This window comes from Catharus ustulatus, chromosome 3, assembly GCF_009819885.2.
Source record: "Catharus ustulatus isolate bCatUst1 chromosome 3, bCatUst1.pri.v2, whole genome shotgun sequence".
In the NCBI taxonomy this organism is placed as follows: Eukaryota; Metazoa; Chordata; class Aves; order Passeriformes; family Turdidae; genus Catharus; species Catharus ustulatus.
Genome location: NC_046223.1, coordinates 39,279,801 through 39,300,334, shown reverse-complemented (window position 1 = coordinate 39,300,334; position 20,534 = coordinate 39,279,801). Strand labels below are relative to the sequence as shown.

The window sequence follows — 20,534 nt, the reverse complement described above, 5'->3', positions numbered from 1 at the left end:
ACTTCTAGAAATATCTGAAAAACATGTTGATCATGCACTGCAGCAAGGAACTTATTCTGCACCCATGCTGTGTTGGCTGTCATGAAAACTTAATATTGTATGATTATAACATCCTATTTCAGTCTGATGCAGTGTCCTTTTCTTGTTATTTGGATGTTGAAATCAACCACAGGGAGATTCCTCTTTGCCCATTACATAATTAAACTTCAGCACTCTTTATCATGATATATTGTGGAAGTTGCAGTGCATTCAAAAAGTGACAAACTAATGAAAGAAAAATCCATTGTGAACTGTTAAATGTGAAGACTCCTGGTTTATAAAGTTTCTGAACAAAAAATTGCTGGAGATTAAGAACAGGGTTTTGGCAAATACTATGTTTAAGTTTTTATTGTGTTTAGCACACATTCTAGGCGTCTACTGTTAACTTCCTACTAAAGACAAGATCTTAGGTTGAATGGAGTGCTCTGTCATTTCATGTGGGGAAATGTTTATAACCAATAGTTCTCTTATAGAAGATGGCTATCATCCAATTGAGACAGGATAAATATGATTATATTTCTCATAATCCATGTAATTTTTTTTCAATATCCATCCATTCATCCATCCATCCCAAGTCTTAGCTACAACTAGCATGACCACAATAGGCAAGTGGAATCCAAGTTCAGTGTGTTGTACTCTGTCATGGAAGGAGGTATGAGAGATTCTCACTGCGTGTGTTGTTGCCTTTATGTGGTCTTGAGCCTAGTAGTGAGAGCAGTGTTACTGTTACTCTATTTTAGTTGGATGTTGATCAAGTCATGTTCACATACTGTTTGGAGGCCATTTTACCATTCATGTATTTTGTCTATTTGAGTTGAAGAAAACGTGGATATTTGGGGACCTGAACAAACTGGGAAGCAGTAATTGAAAACTATGGGCAAAACAGAATAATATGAACACCAGAGAAAGAAACTCAAGACCCAATAGAGTCAGATCCAAACCCTAACATGGTATTTGCTCTGTTGCTTGTTTCACAAACAAGACCCACATTTTCTTTCAAACAAAGCTTGTTTGATATATATTTTTGCATGTAGTCTGTCAATGTATCTAATGTCTAAGGGATAGATTTTTGTAATTCAATGGATTTCAGTAACACTTTGAATATTTTTTTGCTCACTGCACATGACATTTAAGCAGTATGTTACTGTCTGCAGCTGTTGCGGTTTCATTGCTGATGATTGAAGTCTTGGATTTCCATTCAAGCATGCTGCATGTTCCTGCAATCATCTATCAGCAGTCTAATCAGATGAGGGTGATTTTATTAGGGTACAGTATGGTTACAGAGGAGTGTCTCCTCAAATGTCAGGCAGCATTTACAATGCAAGAACACAATTTCTTCATTCACATGCAGCAAGTACTGCTACTGATTGTTTAATAACTGTGTCAATTTACAGGCTGACACACTATGTGAGACATTGTTAGATCTAAAAGCTGCCATAAAATTTACCTTGGCGTTAAATCTGTTTCCCACCTACAGTTTTCATGCTTAATGTTCTGGTCCAGGTTTCTTAAACGTGAAGGTATTAGGTTTTGATTAAAAATTGTCTATTGTATTTTTGGTCTAACTATTTCTAAGAAATTGTACCTGTAACTGATTTAGGACCAGTTTATAAACTTAAATTTGTATTGTCTGCTTCTGTGCATGCACCTTATGAAATTAGCTGATTTTTTACAAATCAGAACTGAATTTTAAAAAAGCGTGCACTGTTTATAGGATGTGGTGGTGTGAGATAATGCAGTCAATGGCATTACCTGCGAGCTTCTCTCACCAGGGGCTACAAGGTAATTCGTATTGGAACTGCTGCAACATATTATGGGCTCTGTCTCTCATGGTTCATGCTAATGTGATGGGTAATTTTCAAATAGCTGCTGTCAGAAATGCCTGAATTCTCATAGTATAGCTATCTGAGGCAAGGCTTAAGGGGTTGTATTCAGCTTACAATATGTGTTTCTAGCTCAGAGAAGTCAAGTATAAGGAAATTCTATGTGATTTTGAGTCTAGTTGGCTTAAATTGTAATAACAAATGTCTTCTGGATTCTGTTTTCTGCCTTAATGGTCTAACTCAGAAAGATATTTAGAATAGATATCAGGCTTTAAATATACAAATACTCTGCTGAGGTTAACAATGCTCTATGTTTTAAGCATCTGCCCCATTTGGGTAACATCAATCTGAATGCATAAATAATTGCTTGGATAAATACATAAAAATTCTTTATTGAAGGTCTTGCAATTGTCATTGGAAATACTCAGTATTTTGGCCTGTTTGCTGGGAGGATGGTCAGAAGTGAACTATTTCCCTTGCTTTAGCACAATGAATGGTTAGAAACACATGGTTAATAAAAACCCAATAACTTTTTAAGAACGTGTTATCCACAATTTTTGACAGTAAGGATTGCAACAGTTCTCTTTCACATATTTGTGCAATACTGTGTTTCATGGTTCTTAACGTCTGCTGTTCAGTTGTACTGTACATCATGGCAGCTCTTTGGAACTTCAGTAAATAGGGCATTCCAAAATGAAATGTCTCGCTTTTTCCACTATGGCACTTAAATGTATGTGGGCAAACTAACAGTGGTTATGAATTGCTCTTAGAAGCTACAGATGGTTAAACTGCTGCCAGGAAATGAGAGAAAGAATGTTCTAATGAAAAGCAAGTTTTTTCCATGTGATGCATGAACTTGCTTCACTCTCCTGCTACCCCAGCATTGCAATATTAGAAATGGCGCAGAATTCTTCAAGTTGCATCAGTGTGTTTTATAGTCCTCTGCTGCACAAAAGAAATGGATATTTCTAGTGCTAATGGAGTAATCACTAAGAAGTAACTTTTCGCCAAACACCACTGTTACAGTACCGTTAGGACAAGCTGTAAATGTGCATATCTCATTCTTTACAAACAAAAATATTAGCCCCACATCAATTTGAGTTTGTAAATAGGGAAAAGTAATGAAATATGCTGTGGAGATACCTATTAAATATGCTATGACTTTTATGTGTGTTAGAGGTGGCACCCACAAACAAATTGGTTTCTGGAAGCTTATTCTTACATACTGGTAGGCAGTAGTGCATTGCTTTCAGGATCACTAACCTGTCAATAAGGATTTGTTGTGATAACTCAATTCTTGTAATTTACAGGTTTTACTAGAGCATTTGTGTCTGTGAGAATCTTTTAACCAATTTTTTAGCTCAGAGAAACCTGACTTAATAAAGTTGTGCACTTTATTTAAACTTTGGTTTAAAATATTTTATTTTCTAAGTAACTATAAAAGTCATAAGTACACCTTGAAAATATGTAGGAATATACATGCAAAGTATATAAACAAGAGAAGAAACATGATGGGAAACATTTGATCCATATTATCCACTCCACTCACCCCTGCCAAAAAATCAACCACCCCAAAAAAGCTTCTACAGATGAAAGTGGTAAAAATTGCAAGGTTGAAAGCTGTTAAAATCAAATAACCCACATACATTGACATAATATTTACAGTTGTATTTAAAGTAACACTGTTTCCTCCGTTAATTTTTTTTTATTTTTAGAGATTGTAAAATATCACATACATCAGATACTGATTTAATTTTTAATATTTTAACTAGCATCTTGGAGCATGCTTTGACTGGATTACAGAATGGTTTCGGTTGGAAGGGATCCTAAAGATCGTCTGGTTCCAACTTCCTGCCACGAGCAGAGGCACCTTGAAGGCCTGTTTCTCATTTTGAGAAAGCTCCTGTGATTGGGAGATCAGAATAAAAAGTGTGGGTTACCTAGGAGATGACACACTGTAGCAACAAGATGTATTGTTGTGTATTTGTTTTTTGCTTATTTTTCACGCATCTAGAGAAGGTCAGATTGTTTTTCACAGTATTGGGATGGACTTGCTGCCTGTCCAACTTCGGGCTATGATGTTTTAGGGTGCCTGTTGGGAATCTCAGTTATATATGAGAACCACGCAGCTGGAACTCTTTTGATTTCATGAAAATACTGGCATGTTGTATCTGTGGTATCTTATTTTCCATGAATTTATTTTCTCTCTACTTATGCTCTTCAAGAGTAAGGGAAAAACCCATTGGAAAAATTGCACTCAATGTTACTGTTATCCCAGCTTTCAACAAGGTAAAGGCACAGCCCACATCTTGTTTTTGATAACAGTCCATGCAGGGTTTTGAACCCATTTAGTTTGGAGGGAGTGCTGAGGCACATCCTATTATGGATTGGAAAAAAATCACTGGGTAGACTACCATTGTAGGGGCTGGACCATCTTTTCTGTGGTAGGACCTGTTTAAGTGGTGAGATTTATTTCCTCAAACTGGATCATACCAGGATAGTGGTTAAATGAGAAGTTAAAACTGTAAACATAAAGCAGGCAAGGCAAAACCACACCTGATATCCAGCTGTAACTTCTCTCTGAAATTTAAAGGACACATTTTTTTTATAATTTCCAGGCTTGAGCATTAGAATAGACTGTGTGTTTTACAGACAATCGTAATTCTCATTTTGACTACTAATTGCCCCAAAGGGATTATTTTACTTATCCAAGGTCTTCCTATTTCTTTCCTACATATTCATGAACATGTAGGCTGCATGATGGAAAGTTTGTTTCCAAGTTGTGAGCTTGCTGCTATTAAATGAGATTATGTCTGTACAGAAAGAATAACAGTAAGGAAACTGTGAAGGCAGGGGTAAGCACAGGGCAGTGTTTGGCGAACTCTGGCTGATTAATTGCTTATGCCATATATGGCAGAATTTTGGAGTCTGAAAAAGGATGTGTCATAATAAGTGTTATAATAGACTTGTTATGTTTACATGAACACAACATTTGTGAGACCAAATTAGTGCTGTTGGCTCAGTTACCTCTGCAAACTCTACATTCCTACCTAGGAAGTGGAGTGAAACAGATCAGTGTTTCTGGGTCTGGCTCTGCCATCACACACCTGTAAGTCAGGGTCAGCTTGAAACCCATGTGTTCATAGCCTTGGGAACTCAGCATGGTGTGTTTGACATTCTGTGACTAAGACAATGCGTCTAGACAATTATTTTTGTTTAATGTCTTTGGCAATATGTCCTTTTTTATTATTCTGGTATCTGATTAGAAGGCAATGATTTTGGTCATGCATTTGTATCTTTTTCCTTACGTAAAATTGAAGCAAAATTGGTTGGTAATAAACACATTTAAAAGTTGTGAGGGTTCTTCTTTTCCTTAAATAGATTTTTGAGGTAATTTTCAAGTTTAAACTTTGACCATTTTAATTTGTAAGACAGATCTTACAATAAAAATAATTTTTGAATTGTCAAATGCGGAACTTAATGTATGTTGTTTGGGAAAACCATTCAAGAGCTGTTTATGCTCTTTTAAAGCTGCTATTGTGTAAACCCATTTTTAGCCACATTTCAAACTATATTACTCTTCTTTCAGGGTGACGGCATTAATTTCTATTAAAAAAATTCTTTTGATGAAGTACATATTTATATGCTATTTCTACAGATAGAAATATATTTAAAATAACGGCAAATCAGAAACTGTTTTACAATGGAGAAGGGTAAAAGGGTCCTGCTCTCAGTTGCCTGGCTGGTCAGATGACTAGAGGAAATTGAACTGGGAATTAGCAGCAGTTAGGAAGATAATGTGTTTTCAGATGTAGAGAGATATGCAAAACCATGCACCATTTAGTGCTCCTCAGAGGTCTACAAGGTCAAATATTGCTGGTAAAATTCCTCATGCCTGAAGGCCATAGCTTATCTATAGCTAGGAAGGTTTCTCAGTCCCTAAAACAGGGATGGAAGCCACAGACCATACTTGGGTGTGCTTGCTCCTTATCTCTGCCTGGGTGATGTGGTGGCTGGCACCACCTAAAATGTGTCAGGGACCTTGCTGACCCTGCAACTGTGTGGATGACTCTGTTCAATCTCTCTGTAATGCTCTTGTATAGTTTTTAGAAACAAGCTGTTTGCTAGTGTAGATGTAGCCTTATTCTCTTCTGGATTTTTTAATCTAGGAAAAAAACATGAGGTTTTGTTTCTGCTTGTTTTTTACAGTGAAGACAATGTTAACAGACAATGGTTTGTTAGAAAAAAATTAGGTCACATTAGTGAAAACAGTCTATCAAAGGTTCATCAGTATTATACTAAAGTTGTGCAAACAACCATCTACACTACATAATATGCATTAAATTATCTTAAAGGAAGAATATCCACATTGTTCTGGCTTTAATAGTGCAAAACACCTTTTCAGATATGACACTTTGCTGTCATTTACTGAGAAATGTTTGCTCCTTCTGTACTGGTATGTACATGAAATATGGCTTTTGTATTAAATGCTTGTTTAACTTATTTACTGTATTTTTCAGATTTCTAATACTATAAACTGTAGGTAAAAGTGTGCAAACATAGATTTATTTTTTTCCCAAGAAGATTATACAGGAGCTAATGAATTTCCCACTGTGACTTATGTTTTCTAGCTCATCTTGCATGTATATTGCATTTAGCTCATCCCTATATATTGTGTATAGAAAAGATATTGGAAAAAAAGGATGATGACAGCACAGCACTAAGTGCCAGAAAACTGTCAGTTTGCTTCAGAGACTTTGGAGGTTTTGCAGTACAAGATTAGCCAAAGAGAAGAGTGGGGTTTGGTTGGATTTTTTTTTTGTGGACTTTTTGTTTGTTTTTTCTCTTCTACCCACTTCATTTCCTGCAGTCCTCTGTAACTTTCAAGAGCGTCTGTTAACCTGTAAGAACCTCTGGGGAAAGCTTTTCAAGAGTTTAGGCTATAGTGCCATTTTATTAGATAGGGTTTTATTCAACTCCATAGCAATGCTGTGGGCAGTTGGGTGTTTTAATGTGTGAGTTGTGTAAAACACTGGACATATATTTGTGCTTTGTAAGTTTCTGAGGTGTTTATACTAATATTTTAGTTCAAATTTTGCTCTTTAAAATATTGACTAAAATACCAATCTTGCCAATAAAAGCTCTTTATCTCATTGCACAGAAGCGGAAGTAAAAAGTTATTTCTTGCGTAGAGTTACATACAGGTTTTACTTAGCTGAAACAAATAAAATTAGCTAAATATATGCATAGTCTTCTCCCCTTCTTGGACGATGGCAATATGAATCAACTGTTACCGTTAGTGTATTCATGTGATTGTATTTGGCATTATTGCTCCTTTTGCTGTGTATCATATATTTTGGCTATTGTGCGGAGTATTTTGGTTACTTTTTGTTTTGAGAAAGTCTCTGTTTGTGTGCTACCGCACAACTATTCCATCTGTCTTCTCAGTCCATGCAAAAGAAAAGATTTAAACTAGGAAACCAAGGAAAAGGAACAAATTCTAAATTTGCTAAAATTAATCCCAACTTCATCAACTCTGGCAATTGAATAAACCTGAGAAAAAAAATAATAGCTATTGGAACAAACCTGAAAAAAACAACTGTTAGAAAAGCTTTGCAGAATTTTCTCTAATATCAGGGTTTAATGTGTCTTGTTCTATGTGGTTAGACATTACCTCTGTTGGTAGGACATGAGACCTGCTCCTTAGCATTTTTGTAAAAAGGAGAATATTAGGAGCATGAACCCAAATAATTTAGTAGAACTCTATTAAGACTTAAGGACAGTGTAGCTGTAAGTGTGCTAGCAATGTATTATCGTGACAAAGAACATGAATCAAAAGAAAAGCAACAAACCTCTGGGTGTCAAACAGAACTAAAAATCCCCCTACTGTCTATTCAAAGAAAATTCAGTAGGTACCAAACATTTTTGAATCTTCTGAGAAGTCAGGCATACCTTGTACAGGAGGAGAGAATAACATTTCTGCCATTTCAGCCCTCTCCTCCTGTCACTGTTTGCATCATAACTGGGCAGTCTTGGTTGGTTCATTCTCATTCATATCCTGATCTATGGCAGGCTTTGGGAAGATGACAGAACAAACTGTCCAATTTTTCAAAGCTGAAGACACAGAGATGAAGCAAAGAGCCACTCCTGTAGTATTACAGCCTAATTCTGTCTGCCCAGTGTCATCACATAAATACTGATGCTCCCCTTGAGGCAGCCATAGAGCTAAATGAAAGGTGTCTTAGTACTGTCTTTGAGCTGTGTTACAGACTTGTAGACCATCTATATGGTTAATGGATGGATGTGAGGCTCTAGGACATAGGTGATATTAGTTAAAGGCTGGAAACCTACACTCAAAAATAACAGTCATTTTTAAAATGACTTTTGGGTTAAAAATACCGGGGTTTTTTGAAGCTTCAAACCAGTCTTTTTGATATCAAGGCATGGACAAAACTTAAATTTTTCAGACGTGACAGATCAGAGGGATGGAAATCTACTGCATATATTGCAGTAAAACCATCAGTATTAACAGACTAGACTAAGGAGTTACTCATGCTGTATAGAATACTCAAGAAAAAGTAATAGTCAGTTAAAGAAATTATGTACTTTCCTTAGGCTTTGTGATTTGTTAACTCTGTGGGCTTCTGAAACTTCTTTGAGAGACCTTACAATAGAATGCCACCTGTGCAATATTTATAGCTGAGGTATAGGAGTCCTGTTTCTTGTACTTTTTAGATTTTTTTCTTCTGTAGTTATTTTTAAGCTTAGATTACTGTCTTTAAGTGCTTGGTAATATGGTTGGAAAATAAACAAGTCACTCAAACCTGTAATTGCAAGCAACTTTTTGTGCAGTAAGAAGCACAACCTGAGTATCTACTGTCATGTAGTTTTCTAGTTTCTTCTCTCCTTGAGCCCTTTCAATGGTTTTTGTTCACAGAAAAACTCAAATCTGATTGTCAGAGGAAATTAAGCTCAAAGTAAAGGGTTTATTCTCTACAGGAAACACTTGATAATAAATTTAGACAGTTGGATTCTACTTTAAAAGAGGCTCATGGCAAAGTTTTAGTCCAAGAAATCAGCACTAGTGTTCAGGATATGATGATTATAATACGTTGTAAGAAGCTACTCTGAAATGGAGACCTTTTTCCAGTGGCTCAAGTAATTAGACGGAATTTTTCCAAAAGAATCTGATTAACAAACTCAACAGAACAATTTGGGTTGGGCTCTGGAGTCTGGGCTAGGTAGTTTAATCATCCTGACACCTGCAGTCTGGTTCAGCCCAAAAGATAGTGTTGATCAGAGGTTGCATTGGATAGATGTATGGATGAAAAAAAAATAGGAGCAGAAAAGGGAAAGGGGAAAGTTTGCATTTGTTCAGAGAAAGGAATGTGTAAAGCTTTCATACTATTTTATATGAAAGCATGGCTCTTCTGATTGAAAATTTATTTAGTTAATCTTACTGTTTTTTTACATGCCACAGGAATTGCAATACCTGTGACCTATTTATTAGTCATTTTTTTGAGATTGGCTGTCTTTAGGGCCTTTGATTCCACTGCAAGGTAACATTCCAGGCAAAGATCAATTATGAGGACATACAGTGCCCTACAGCCTTCATTTCTTTGCCTGTACTTTGAGAAAATGGGTGATAGAAAAGCTGTGTTGTTCTGCATTTGCATCATGGAAATACTGCTACTTGAATGAATGACAGCAGAATTAGTGAAGAATTGTTCAAACTCAAGTCACCACTTGCAGAGAAATGAAGCCAAGGGTGTTGTGTGGTTGCCTTTAGATGAGCAAAGCAAATAAGAAATGTTGCTGTTAAAAATGTGAAAAGTCACTTTCCCACAGAGTACTTCCCTGTGTGGTTGAAGTAGTATTGTGTGGGCAGCAGCAACTGAGGGATTCCCAAAGCACTTGTGTTCTATTTTTCCACCATGTTGTTTCTAGTAGACAAGAAAAGAAAATTAAATTATAGGTACTACATTTCTTATTGCTTTCCTTATACAGAAAATTCCTAGAAAACTATAGTTTCATGTTCTGTTCAAAGATCAGGTATCACTATAAAATTGTACAGTTAATAACTCATTGTACCAGTTATTTTAATCTTAAATATAACTTTCTCCTGTGTTTAGATTTTTTTAAAAAATCAATAACTGTACAGGGGTTTTAGTGTGGACAACACACAGGCAAGCTTTTTTCAATCATTTATTTTGGTTATATCGCATCAAATATCTGAAGAAAACTGAATGATACTATAGCTGACCTGGTAAAAAATTTTGAACAATACCTCTGTTCTTCCAATGAATTCTGGAAAATGAAAAATATAAATCTTTATCCTTGGCAAGGGGAATAAAAACATAAACAAATTTTTTTTTTTTGTTTAGCTTGATTTTTGTTCTTTTTTTTTTTTAAAGAATCTGCATAAAAGTGGGATCTGGGTATGATGACAGTAGTCTGTTTGCTATTCCTAAAAATGTGTCATCAAAATTATTTATGATGAGTTTTAGATACATTTTCATATTCCTAAACCTTGACTTTAAGTGGCTTTGTCAGGACTAAAATGCTGGGTCTTGATTCATGACTAGTATGTATATTTCCTGTCCCATAATCCTACTACACTCAAATACTTTCCATATCAAAGATTTTCTGTTAAAATAATTATTATGCAACAAATTGTTTTTGATATTCCCTACTGAATAAAAGGCATGGTTAATATATTAAATTCTGAGACAAAGAAGTGGAACTGTGTTTTTTTAATGATTTTCTTATATGAACTTAATTAAAATCAACCAAGAATTAAATGGAGATATTGTAACAGATACTGACACTTCCTTCTCTGAAATATGTGTCTTTTAGTCACTTGGACACATTTAGATTGCAAGAGTTACAGTTGAAAATAAGAGAAAGTCTGAAAAAACAGAAGAGGATAGCATTTCTGCTCCTGAATGCTACTTGTCTCAAAAACGTAATAATAATTTTAGAAGTTCACTTCCTTCAGCCTTCACGCAGGTCAAAGTTGATGTTTTCACCAAGACCAAGCCCGAGTGAAGAGCTGACAAAAGATACTCATCTTAAAGAGCTTTTATTATGAATAACAGATCTTCTTAGCTAGAGGCATTTTGAGAAGGGCAAAGGGGTTAGGTCAAAAAGCAGATATTAGAGAGATGCTCATATTTCCTCTACATTTTTATGCTGCTCTTGTCTCATGCCAAATTAAATAAGTATATAGTACTTACAAACATTTTAAATTCAATATATTAGCACCTTATTGCCTTTCTTTGCATGAGAAGATACTTCAACTTATCTTTGAGGTCAGCTTAGTTATCGGCAGTTTATCAGTAAGGCTTATTATGTAACATTTGATCTCTTTTGGAATACCAGTTTTTCTACTTGCATCCTATAAAGGCATTTCTTTTCAAGTCCACACTTTTGACAGTGTCTATGAATTGCCATCTCTGGCACGTTCAACAAGAGAGATTTTGTGAATTTGAAGGTGGAAGGGATGGGGAAATTTCTGCAGAAATATATGTAAAGTATAATATTATTGGTGGCTTCTCTTTTCAATCTTGCTGATTTTTCTGATTCCATTCTGAATGTTTAGGTCTGAGATCAAGTTTTCACAGGGTCTGCTCTTTCTAACAGGAAAAATTACTTTAAGTTTGTGATAGTTTTTTTTGTGGTGAAGCAATTTTGCCTGAGTGTAATGATTATGCTTTTTAGATATTTCTTTTAGTTTTGGTATGTAAAGGTTTAAAGTGAGCAAAATATTTAATAATTGCATTGAAGTATTCATAAAATCTGTCCTAAGGAACTTCAAATCCTCTCCATTTAACCTTGAATATTTTTCTGCTAAATCTTAATAGAAAATTAGCAATTAATCACATGCATTATTACAGTAATTTCACGATTACAAGCTGCACCGTTTTGACTAAGATTTTGCTCCCACCCCAGAAATGCGGCTTACACTCAGGAGCAGCTAATATGTCAATAATTTTCTGACATTTCCAACCCTGGAAGTGCCAGCCAGGGTGCCGAGCCAAGCGCCAACCAGTAAAACTCGGCTTTACACTATTGTTACAAATTCGTTACTCTGTTTCGCAGTGGGTGGAACCAGGCTTCGTGCAGGCAGCGGGGGTGGTGGGGGAGGGGTTGGGAGGGGGGGTAGACGGGGGACTCCCTCCTTCAGGCAGCGCTGCCTGGGGGAGAGACCGGGGCTTCCTCCTGCTGCCCCCGGGGGAATGCGGGGGCTCCCTCCTGCTGGCCCCGATGCCCGGGGGGAGGCAGGGGGCTCCTGTCCTTGCCTGCCACTGCCGCCACAGGAACAGGCAGGCTCCCAACCCCACCTGCTGCGGGACCCGGGGGGCTCCTTCCCCTCCTGCCGCCACGGGTTCCGGCGGGCTCCATGCCCCCCTACCACTGCAGCGCCGGGCCGGGGCGAGCAAGCCCAGCGGCGGCAGCGGCCGGCCCCAAGCGGCCCTGCCGAGCGGCAGCGCCAAGCTGGGCCACCCGACCCCGTTGGCAGCCCCAAGCGGGCCGAGCCTTCATGGCCCAAGCCGAGCCAGTAAACATTCCGATCCCGCAATTCTGTTACTATTTGGCAACTTTGTTGCACGTGGGTTCTTGCTGCGAACGACAGAGCGGCTTATAATTGGGTGCGGCTTATGTATGGACAAAGAACGAAATGTTGCCGTCACCAAGAGATTCGGCTTATAGTCAATGCATCTTGTAATCGTGAAATTACAGTAAATTCACGAATGCAAGCCACACTGAGTATAAGCCGCATCTCTGGGTGTTGGCAAATATTTCGTTTTTTGTCCTTAAATAAGCCGCACCTGAGTATAAGCCGCTCTGTCGTTTGCAGCGAGGACCCGTGTGCAACAAAGTTGCCAAATAGTAACAGAACGGTGGCAGGGCGGGGTTTACTGGTTCAGCTAAGGCTGTGCAGGCTCGGCCCGCTCGGGGCTGCCAACGGGGCCAGGTAGCCCAGCACGGCGCTGCCGCTCGGCGGGGCCACTGGGCTCGGTCACCACGGCCCGGCGCTGCCCTGTGGTGGCAGGCAGGGACGGAGCCCCCCGCCGCCTCCCCGAGCCGCGGCAGTGGCGGCGCCGGGCCCCCCCGTCTCTCCCCCGGGCTGTGGCAGAGGAGGGAAGGAAAGAACTCTCCCTCCTCTCTCCCCGCCCCCCGTGCTGCCTGCAGGCAGCCAGGCTCCACCCGCGGTGCAACAGAGTAACACTTTGTAACAATCGCAAAATGCCAGCTTTGCAGCTGCTCCGCTCGGCACTCTGGCTGGCACTTCTGAGGTTGTAAATGTCAGAAAATTATTCACATATTAGCCCCTCCTGAGTATTAGCCGCATTTCTGGTTTAGGAGCAAAATCTTAGTCAAATTGGTGCAGCTTGTATTCGTGAAATTACTGTACTGTGTATGGCTGATCAATTCCTCTATTTCTTTTAAACATTGAAACAGACTTAAGGACCTACCTGATTCAGTTTAAATACTGATTTAATAATATGCATAAATCTTTTCCCTTTAAAATGAGTTAACTCTTTATTTGTCCTTAACCACTGAGGCATTAGAGCTGTGTTTATCCCTTGTTTGCCTAGCAGGGGATCCACTTAGCTGTGCCCAGGGCAAGCTGCATTTTTCAGTTTAGGGAAGTCAACTGCCCTCAGGAATAATGTTTACATCAATGATGTCATGGTCAAGTTTAAGAATCATTGAGCCTCAAGTGTAAGAATCACAGGAAATCCACAGAGAAAAGGTTTTATTTTGATTGGAATCTCAAGTAGGAGAAAAATGTTCTTGAATGGAGAGCATCTTAAAAAGAAAATAGTGCTGATGACAGGAGCAGAGCCTAAGGTTAACTTCTCATCTACAAGCATAATAATAACAGTTCCAGATGAATTCCAAACATAGAGATAGAACAATTTTTTTTCTAAAAATGTAAGTAGCTATAGGAATGCTTTTGTTTTATTTATGTAGTTTCTTACCATAAACCCATCTCTATTGAAAATATTTGATGTTTGGGTAATAACTTTCTTCCTGTGATCTTAACAGCTGTTTAGGTCTTAGTGTTTGCTTAGCAAAGCCAAGCTATGAAGAGTAGCAGTCACCAAATAAAGGCTACTAGGTGATGCTTACCATGCTCTGACTGGAACTTCTTGGTAGTATTTGGTGATGTGCGTGGGGGAACTGCCACTATTTTGAGCAAGGTATCTTCCTGAAACTAGAAAAAGTCAAAATACTGTTTGCACACAGAAGAAAGTGGAGCAGTCTTGTGTATGTAATGCATTTACATGTCGATCACAAAGTCATTTAGGAGTTAAATCTTTAAGAATTGCTCTTTGGCTCTACAACCTTCCTCACAGTAGTTAACCAGTGTAGTTCTGATGTTTTTTTCTTATGTAACTTTAAGAGCAATGCCTGTTCCATATGTGAACAGTGATGTTTTAGAATTAACTATATGTTTTTGTCATAGAGATATTTCTATGGCTTGGAAAACTACTGCCTTTAGTTTTTCTGGGATGTGGGAACCTGAAAATGTCTCTGCACAGAGTTAAGCTCAGTCTTTCCCAGAACATCCCAGAATAAATATTTGATTCCACAGCTGTTCTGAAGTGAGTCTCCTTCAACCTTTCCCCAGATCCACTGACTATCTACGAAATTTTTCAGTTTCAAATGCAAATAAATCATTATCACAGGGGCGTAACATAATAGCATTGAAGTTTTTTCTCTTTCATGGGGGTAACCACGATGATATAGTTGAAATGGGATTTAAGTTTACTGATAATTTAAAAAAAAAATAAAACCACACCTTCAATGGCTGCAAAACATTCATAAATGGCTTTGCCTATCAATCCTAAATAAACAAGTATGGACAACTGAGAAGAAAAATACCATCACGTTCTTTTGTAGCTTATTAAGAACTGGGAATAAGAAATCTGCCTGAGTTTGCTTAGTTTAGCCAACTTACACAGCACAGAATGAGAAGCAAGGGGAGGAACGTGTATTTTTATGTGCATGTGTTGTACACCAGCCAAGGTGCAGGCTATCTTGGTGGTACTTAGAAAAGACTAGTGGGTTTCTTCTGACAGCGTGTAAACTGGACTTGAGAACACATATCAAAAGGGTAAAGTTTCTTCTAAGCCTTTTTCTGCCTGCCTTCCCCCGATGGTTTGTGTATGCCTTTGATCTTACTTATGTTGGTTACTTGACTGTATAGAAGACAGTTCAGTTATCATCAGTAGTTAGGGGTCTGTAAACCCCTGGTTTGTTTGAAAAGACAGAGTTTACAGAGAGATACTTTTAGTAAAATATCAAAGGAGATTTGGTGGGGGTTGAAAAATTTGAGCATTTTTTTCTTGAGTTTCATGAAAAGTAGCTAACATTGACCATCTATCTTTGAACCTTTTCTTCCCTCGTGCACTTTTTATGATGTTGCGTGACACAAAAGCGATAACAGGAGTGAAGAAAATGACAGAGTACATAAGAGTGATGCCTGCTCTCTTCTCTGAATAACAATCTATCAGATACCCTGCCAAAAGGAAGACATTTATAGTGTTAAATAGAATGTTCACAATTTCATGGGACCTATGCCTTTAGGAAAGAAAATGATCTAAAGGTATTCACTGCAGTAGAAGGTGACCATATAACTTCTCACTTTTAGAACTAAGAAAAGCACTAAATTTTGTCTCTGCTTTTGCAGTAATTCCTTGACATCCTTATGAACAGCAATACTGTATGAACAGCAATACTTACAATCATCAAAGTTTTTTGTACCTATAAACACATGTGCAGAAAGGCGGAATAATGTGATTTCCTCTATTTTAAAATATTTTAGAAGTATATTGATGTAGACAGCATGAATTTTTGCTCATTCCTTCTGCAATATTCTGTAAGGTTCAGGGTTTTATTGTAAAGTCAACATTATGAAAGTACTGTCTCATATAGCGCAGGTTTAGAGATATTTTGATATAGTTTTTGTATATTATTAAGTAGTAACTACTGCTTGTATGAATTTTACAATTTGAGGCTAATTTAGAGTGTTAGTCTTAAATTGACTGGCTCCTAGGTCTCTACACCTTTTCAGAGATTAACATTAGGACATAAATTATTTGGATTAAAAAATCCAGCAAATTTCTTCTCCTTAGGCTTAGGCACACTGGGTGAAAGACTGAATAAAAGAATAGCTACATTTACATGCCTGGTGAAATGCAAGGCTGAATAGTGAGTAGTGGCTATGCTCCTCCTTCTTATATTTTCCTTTCAGTAATTTCATTACTGGAAGCAATTGAGAAGCAACTCGTGCTGAAGGGCTATCTGTAGTGGTAACTTCATAGGTATATGCCCTGACGTAAAAAAGTATGTTAAATCTCTGAAAAATCTGGTAGATTGAACAAGTAAATACTTGTGGATTGTGTACTTATGCAATGTGCAAAACCAGGCAACATAAATTTATATCTGCAGCTGGAAGATTAATTGGTTTCATGACTTTTAAAAGCTTTTAAACAGATGGAATGTGTATTACTGCAGAAAAAAAGAAATATTAAAAATGTGAAAATGAACACTAGTGCAGAACTGTCAGGCACTCAGCATATTGCATTCCCATCTTTCCCTGTGCTTCTGAACTCCCAGCACAGCACTGAGGTCTCAGACCTCCAGAGACAGACTGTTGCATTGATTGTGTAAAACTGGGGTTTCTGTGGCTTGATACTGTTTGATTTTCCAAGGGTATACTGCTAGTCTCAACATATCTGTTGTGAATAACTGTTTTATTCTTTAATCTTCAGGATTTCTTCTGAAAAAATACTTGACACATAACCTTGAGGGATTTTTCCCTGTGATTTTTATGAGCCCTCTGTTCTGTTTGTATTTTATATTAAGATTTGCTATTTCTTTAATTGCAGTTTAGTCAAGCAGGGAGTCTTTGAATGGATAGCTTTGGAAAGTGGCAAGATTTTCTTTTGTTATATTAAACTGTGTTTTCACGTTCCATAATGTTCTCAATTCAGCAACATTGAAGCACATCATAAATTTAATTAGAGGAGTTTTGTTAAAGCAATGTTTGGACTAATAAGCAGAAATATTGCGAAGTAATTTTCCTAATGATACAGCAGAAGTATTTTGGGACTGTAGCACAAAATTCCTGACTATTTTTCCCTTTCTGTCTGTCAGTGGAATAGGAATTGGATAGTTTTATTTGCCTTCTTCATTAAATACCTTTTATGACAAGAGCTATCATGCGGTGTTGTCAAAAGCAATTATAATCACCTAACAGATGCTCATTACAGAGAAAAACAGGTCTAAACCTATTTCAATTAGTTTAGAGCTTAATACCTTTATTACTCTTTTTATTTGTGATTCAAATAAGTTATAATGGGTAAGTACTTTTATCACATTTTTTGTATGTTTCCTTACCCAGAGTTTACCTGTTCTGGAATTGTGATTTGTCAATATTCTTTTAGCTGTATGAGAAGATTTATTGAAGCAAAGAAATGTATATCTTCTGCAATGAAATAAATCCTTCTTAACATTTAATTAAAAAAAAAAATAAACTCAAAGGTCAAAGAAACTTAAGCTCCAAAACCTATTAGCAAATAATGCAAAGATCAATGGATAAATTTTTAAAGCTTGAAAATAAATTCAAGTTAGAGACTGTGTAAGGTTATCATGTATTCTGGATGAATGTAGTAGTTCCATTGACTAATTTGAATCTGAAATGCTTCAAGTTGAGCTGATATTTAAAAGTTGTGTGTATATCTGTGTCTTGAGCAAGAGTAAAAACTTGAAGTCTGAAGTCTTGTCTAAGGATGACTTTAAGCATATTTTCTTGCCTGAGTCTACTCCCTGATGTTATAAAATGGGACACAAAGATAATTTAGGTGTGTAGAAACATGTACTGGTGACTTATATCATTAGTCTTGTGAACAATGACTTTAAGGAATAGGCTTGCCTTTTAACTTTACTCTTGCCACATACATGCTTCAGGCACTGTGTCCTTCGCTTATTGCAAGGTATGAATCTATTGCTGACTCTATTGCGCATATCAGCACTTCTGTGACAAACAGAAAGAACTAACCTAGGAGGAAAGTTACATTAGTACTTCTCATATCCCAATTACCAGATTCCACCTTAGAGTGGCATGGTACTGCATAATACTGTGTTTGTTTTATGTAGAAATGCACAATATAGCTAAATGATCATCGCCACTGACGAGAAAAGCCCAAAACATAAATGACAGTGTTTTGAAAAGAACTACCTACTGCAAGGCTGTAGGTATTGAGAAAGTAAGGGTCTGTATGGACTGCTTTTAGTACAATACTGCAGGAAATCATGCAAAGTTGTAGAGAGGGAAAGAGGATTTTGCATTAAACAAAACAGATTTTTTTCATTCTCATTCCTCCACATCTTCTCTTTTATTCGTGTGTTCGTGAGTTCTGCAATACATGTCTGCCTTGTCTGGGCTGGGAGTGACATGAGCAAATGCCTGGCATGTCTTTTTCTTGGCTTTTGGATTGTTCTTGATGCTGAGACCTGGATGTGACTTTTTCACCCTAAAAAATCTGACAGTAACTGTAATTTTTTTTTCATTCACCCTGTCCCACCTTCAAGAATCATTAGAAAATGCCGCTGATTTATTCACTGTCTTATTTTTTTTTCTTCTCTTGCTGCAGTTTGTTTGTGGCTTTTTTTCCTTGTTTTCTTAGTATTTTTTTACTAAGGCCAGGTTTCTTGAGAATAAACTGTGATGTTAACATCTTGATGTTGTCAACAATTGTCATTCTTTTATGCCTTCTTATCCTTTCTTGCAATGTTTTTATACCCTTATGTTCCAATTCACATTTCATTTATACCTTGTTTTCTTTCCAAGCCTCCACAATTTGTTACTGGAAAAAAGGTCTCATAGCAACAAAGAAATTACAAACTTTAATCTCCAGCTCCTATTGCAAAGCATGTGTCTTCAGACTGCTTTTATTTATGTATGCTTAGAGTGATTTGGACATTTAGACCAATTTCTCGTAACAAAATCTTACCAAAGAATAGCGTACTTCATATGGCCTTCCCTGGGGTGCAGTGGAAAAGAGAACACAACTCACTTTTGTGTGGAAAGTATTATGCTAATGAAGGCAGTCTGAGAGGCTAAAGCGACTTGATTCAAACACTGTATGCTTGCAAATGTAATATGTGCAACAAGAGAGGTAGAGCTTTCCTTCATTATGATGGTAAAATTGTATCTTAAAGATTTCAAACATCACGAAAGGAAGGACAGATTTCACTATCTTAGAGCTAAAATTCTGTGTTGTGGAGTTCAGAAAATGGTAATATCTGTAACAAGAAAAGATAGTGGCGATATTAATGCATATAGAAATTGGTTAGTATTTTGCCTTTGATGACTATACTTAAAGTCTAGATGAAGTGTTTTTTGCTTTTTTATAAATCCAGAAGATCACAGAATGTGTCATGCTGATACGTTCTTTGCTAGGAAAGGCACTGAACAAAATGCACACCCAGACTGGTATTTTTGTGAGGGATCCTTTGTAAACCCTGCCTAATGATTGTCCTCCTTTGCTGTTGGCAGTGGTGATTTGTCTGTTCTCTCAAATGTCAGTTACCCAAAGATAAAGGAAAGACATGAGCAGCAGGTATGTAATCTTCTCTTTATCTCTGCTTCAATATTTCAGGAGTTCTACTTTAAATGTGGAGCACACCCAACCACTGACAGTGAAACATCTGTGGCTTTGAACCTCGTTACAACAAACAGCCGCTGTATCACATGTATAACATGCACAGATATTAGGTAAGTACAACAAAAATTGTCAGAGATGTACAGTCTCAGTTCTTCATAGCACTTATCGCTTCCTAAGAGCCTCTTTTTCTTTCCTCATTTTGTCTTTTAAAGGCTGGGGTTTTTTCCCTGGTAATGTGGTAAAAAATGGGTCATATTTTCAGATGCTTTATTTGTTTTGCTGGTAAAATTGCAGTTCATGTTTTTGTACGTTAGTCATATTGCAGGTGAGAATCGGACTGCTGAAGTTCTGACTAAATTCTCAAGTGCTCAAGATATTGGCATAAGTGTGTAGATATTTTGTACTAATATGTATTCAAGAGCCAGGGAAAGAGCTGGATTTTTGAGGGGGACAGACTACTCCTAAAGAAATTAACTTCTTGGTGTTTGCTCTATAAATCAAAGTAAAATGCATCTGTTCTCATGTTTGTGTTTATTGTAGTTTGAAATACTGTAATCCATCTTTGCATGTGGTATTTGGGTACATACGTTTAAGAATATCCATTACTTGCAAATGCATGGATTAAAAACCAATTGCCTGAAAAAGACAACTACCATTGTAGTGAAGAATTACCTGAAGCACTGACTAGGAGATATTTTATACAAAAGTGTAAAGAGAATTGTGAAGTAGTAGTTGTTGGTCAGAAGGGAGACATTGGAAAGGACATTTGAACTCTGTACTGATTCATATGGTGGTTCTTCTGGAAAGAGCTGGTTTTGGGAGCATCCTTTGTGGTGTATTTACAGAACTGACTCCTAGGTACAGATTAAACAAAGACCAAATATCTGTGTCTGTCAAATTGGTATGTCATCATTTTGCAGCAAGGGTGCAGACTCAGCTACTCAAAAGTGGCTGGTTCTTCTGACCCTTTTAAAAATTCCCTGGG

The 20,534-nt window shown here is 37.3% G+C and overlaps 1 protein-coding gene across 2 annotated transcripts in view; it reads left to right on the top strand.

Annotated features, from left to right (window-relative positions):
* Nucleotides 1-20,534, top strand: part of PRKN (parkin RBR E3 ubiquitin protein ligase) — a 702,734-nt gene that overhangs the window by 332,760 nt on the left and 349,440 nt on the right. For both annotated transcript variants that reach the window (XM_033056630.1, XM_033056631.2), the window contains exon 6: nucleotides 19,544-19,659. In XM_033056630.1, coding sequence (XP_032912521.1) covers nucleotides 19,544-19,659 — 116 coding nt within the window. The remainder of the gene's footprint in view (nucleotides 1-19,543; nucleotides 19,660-20,534) is intronic.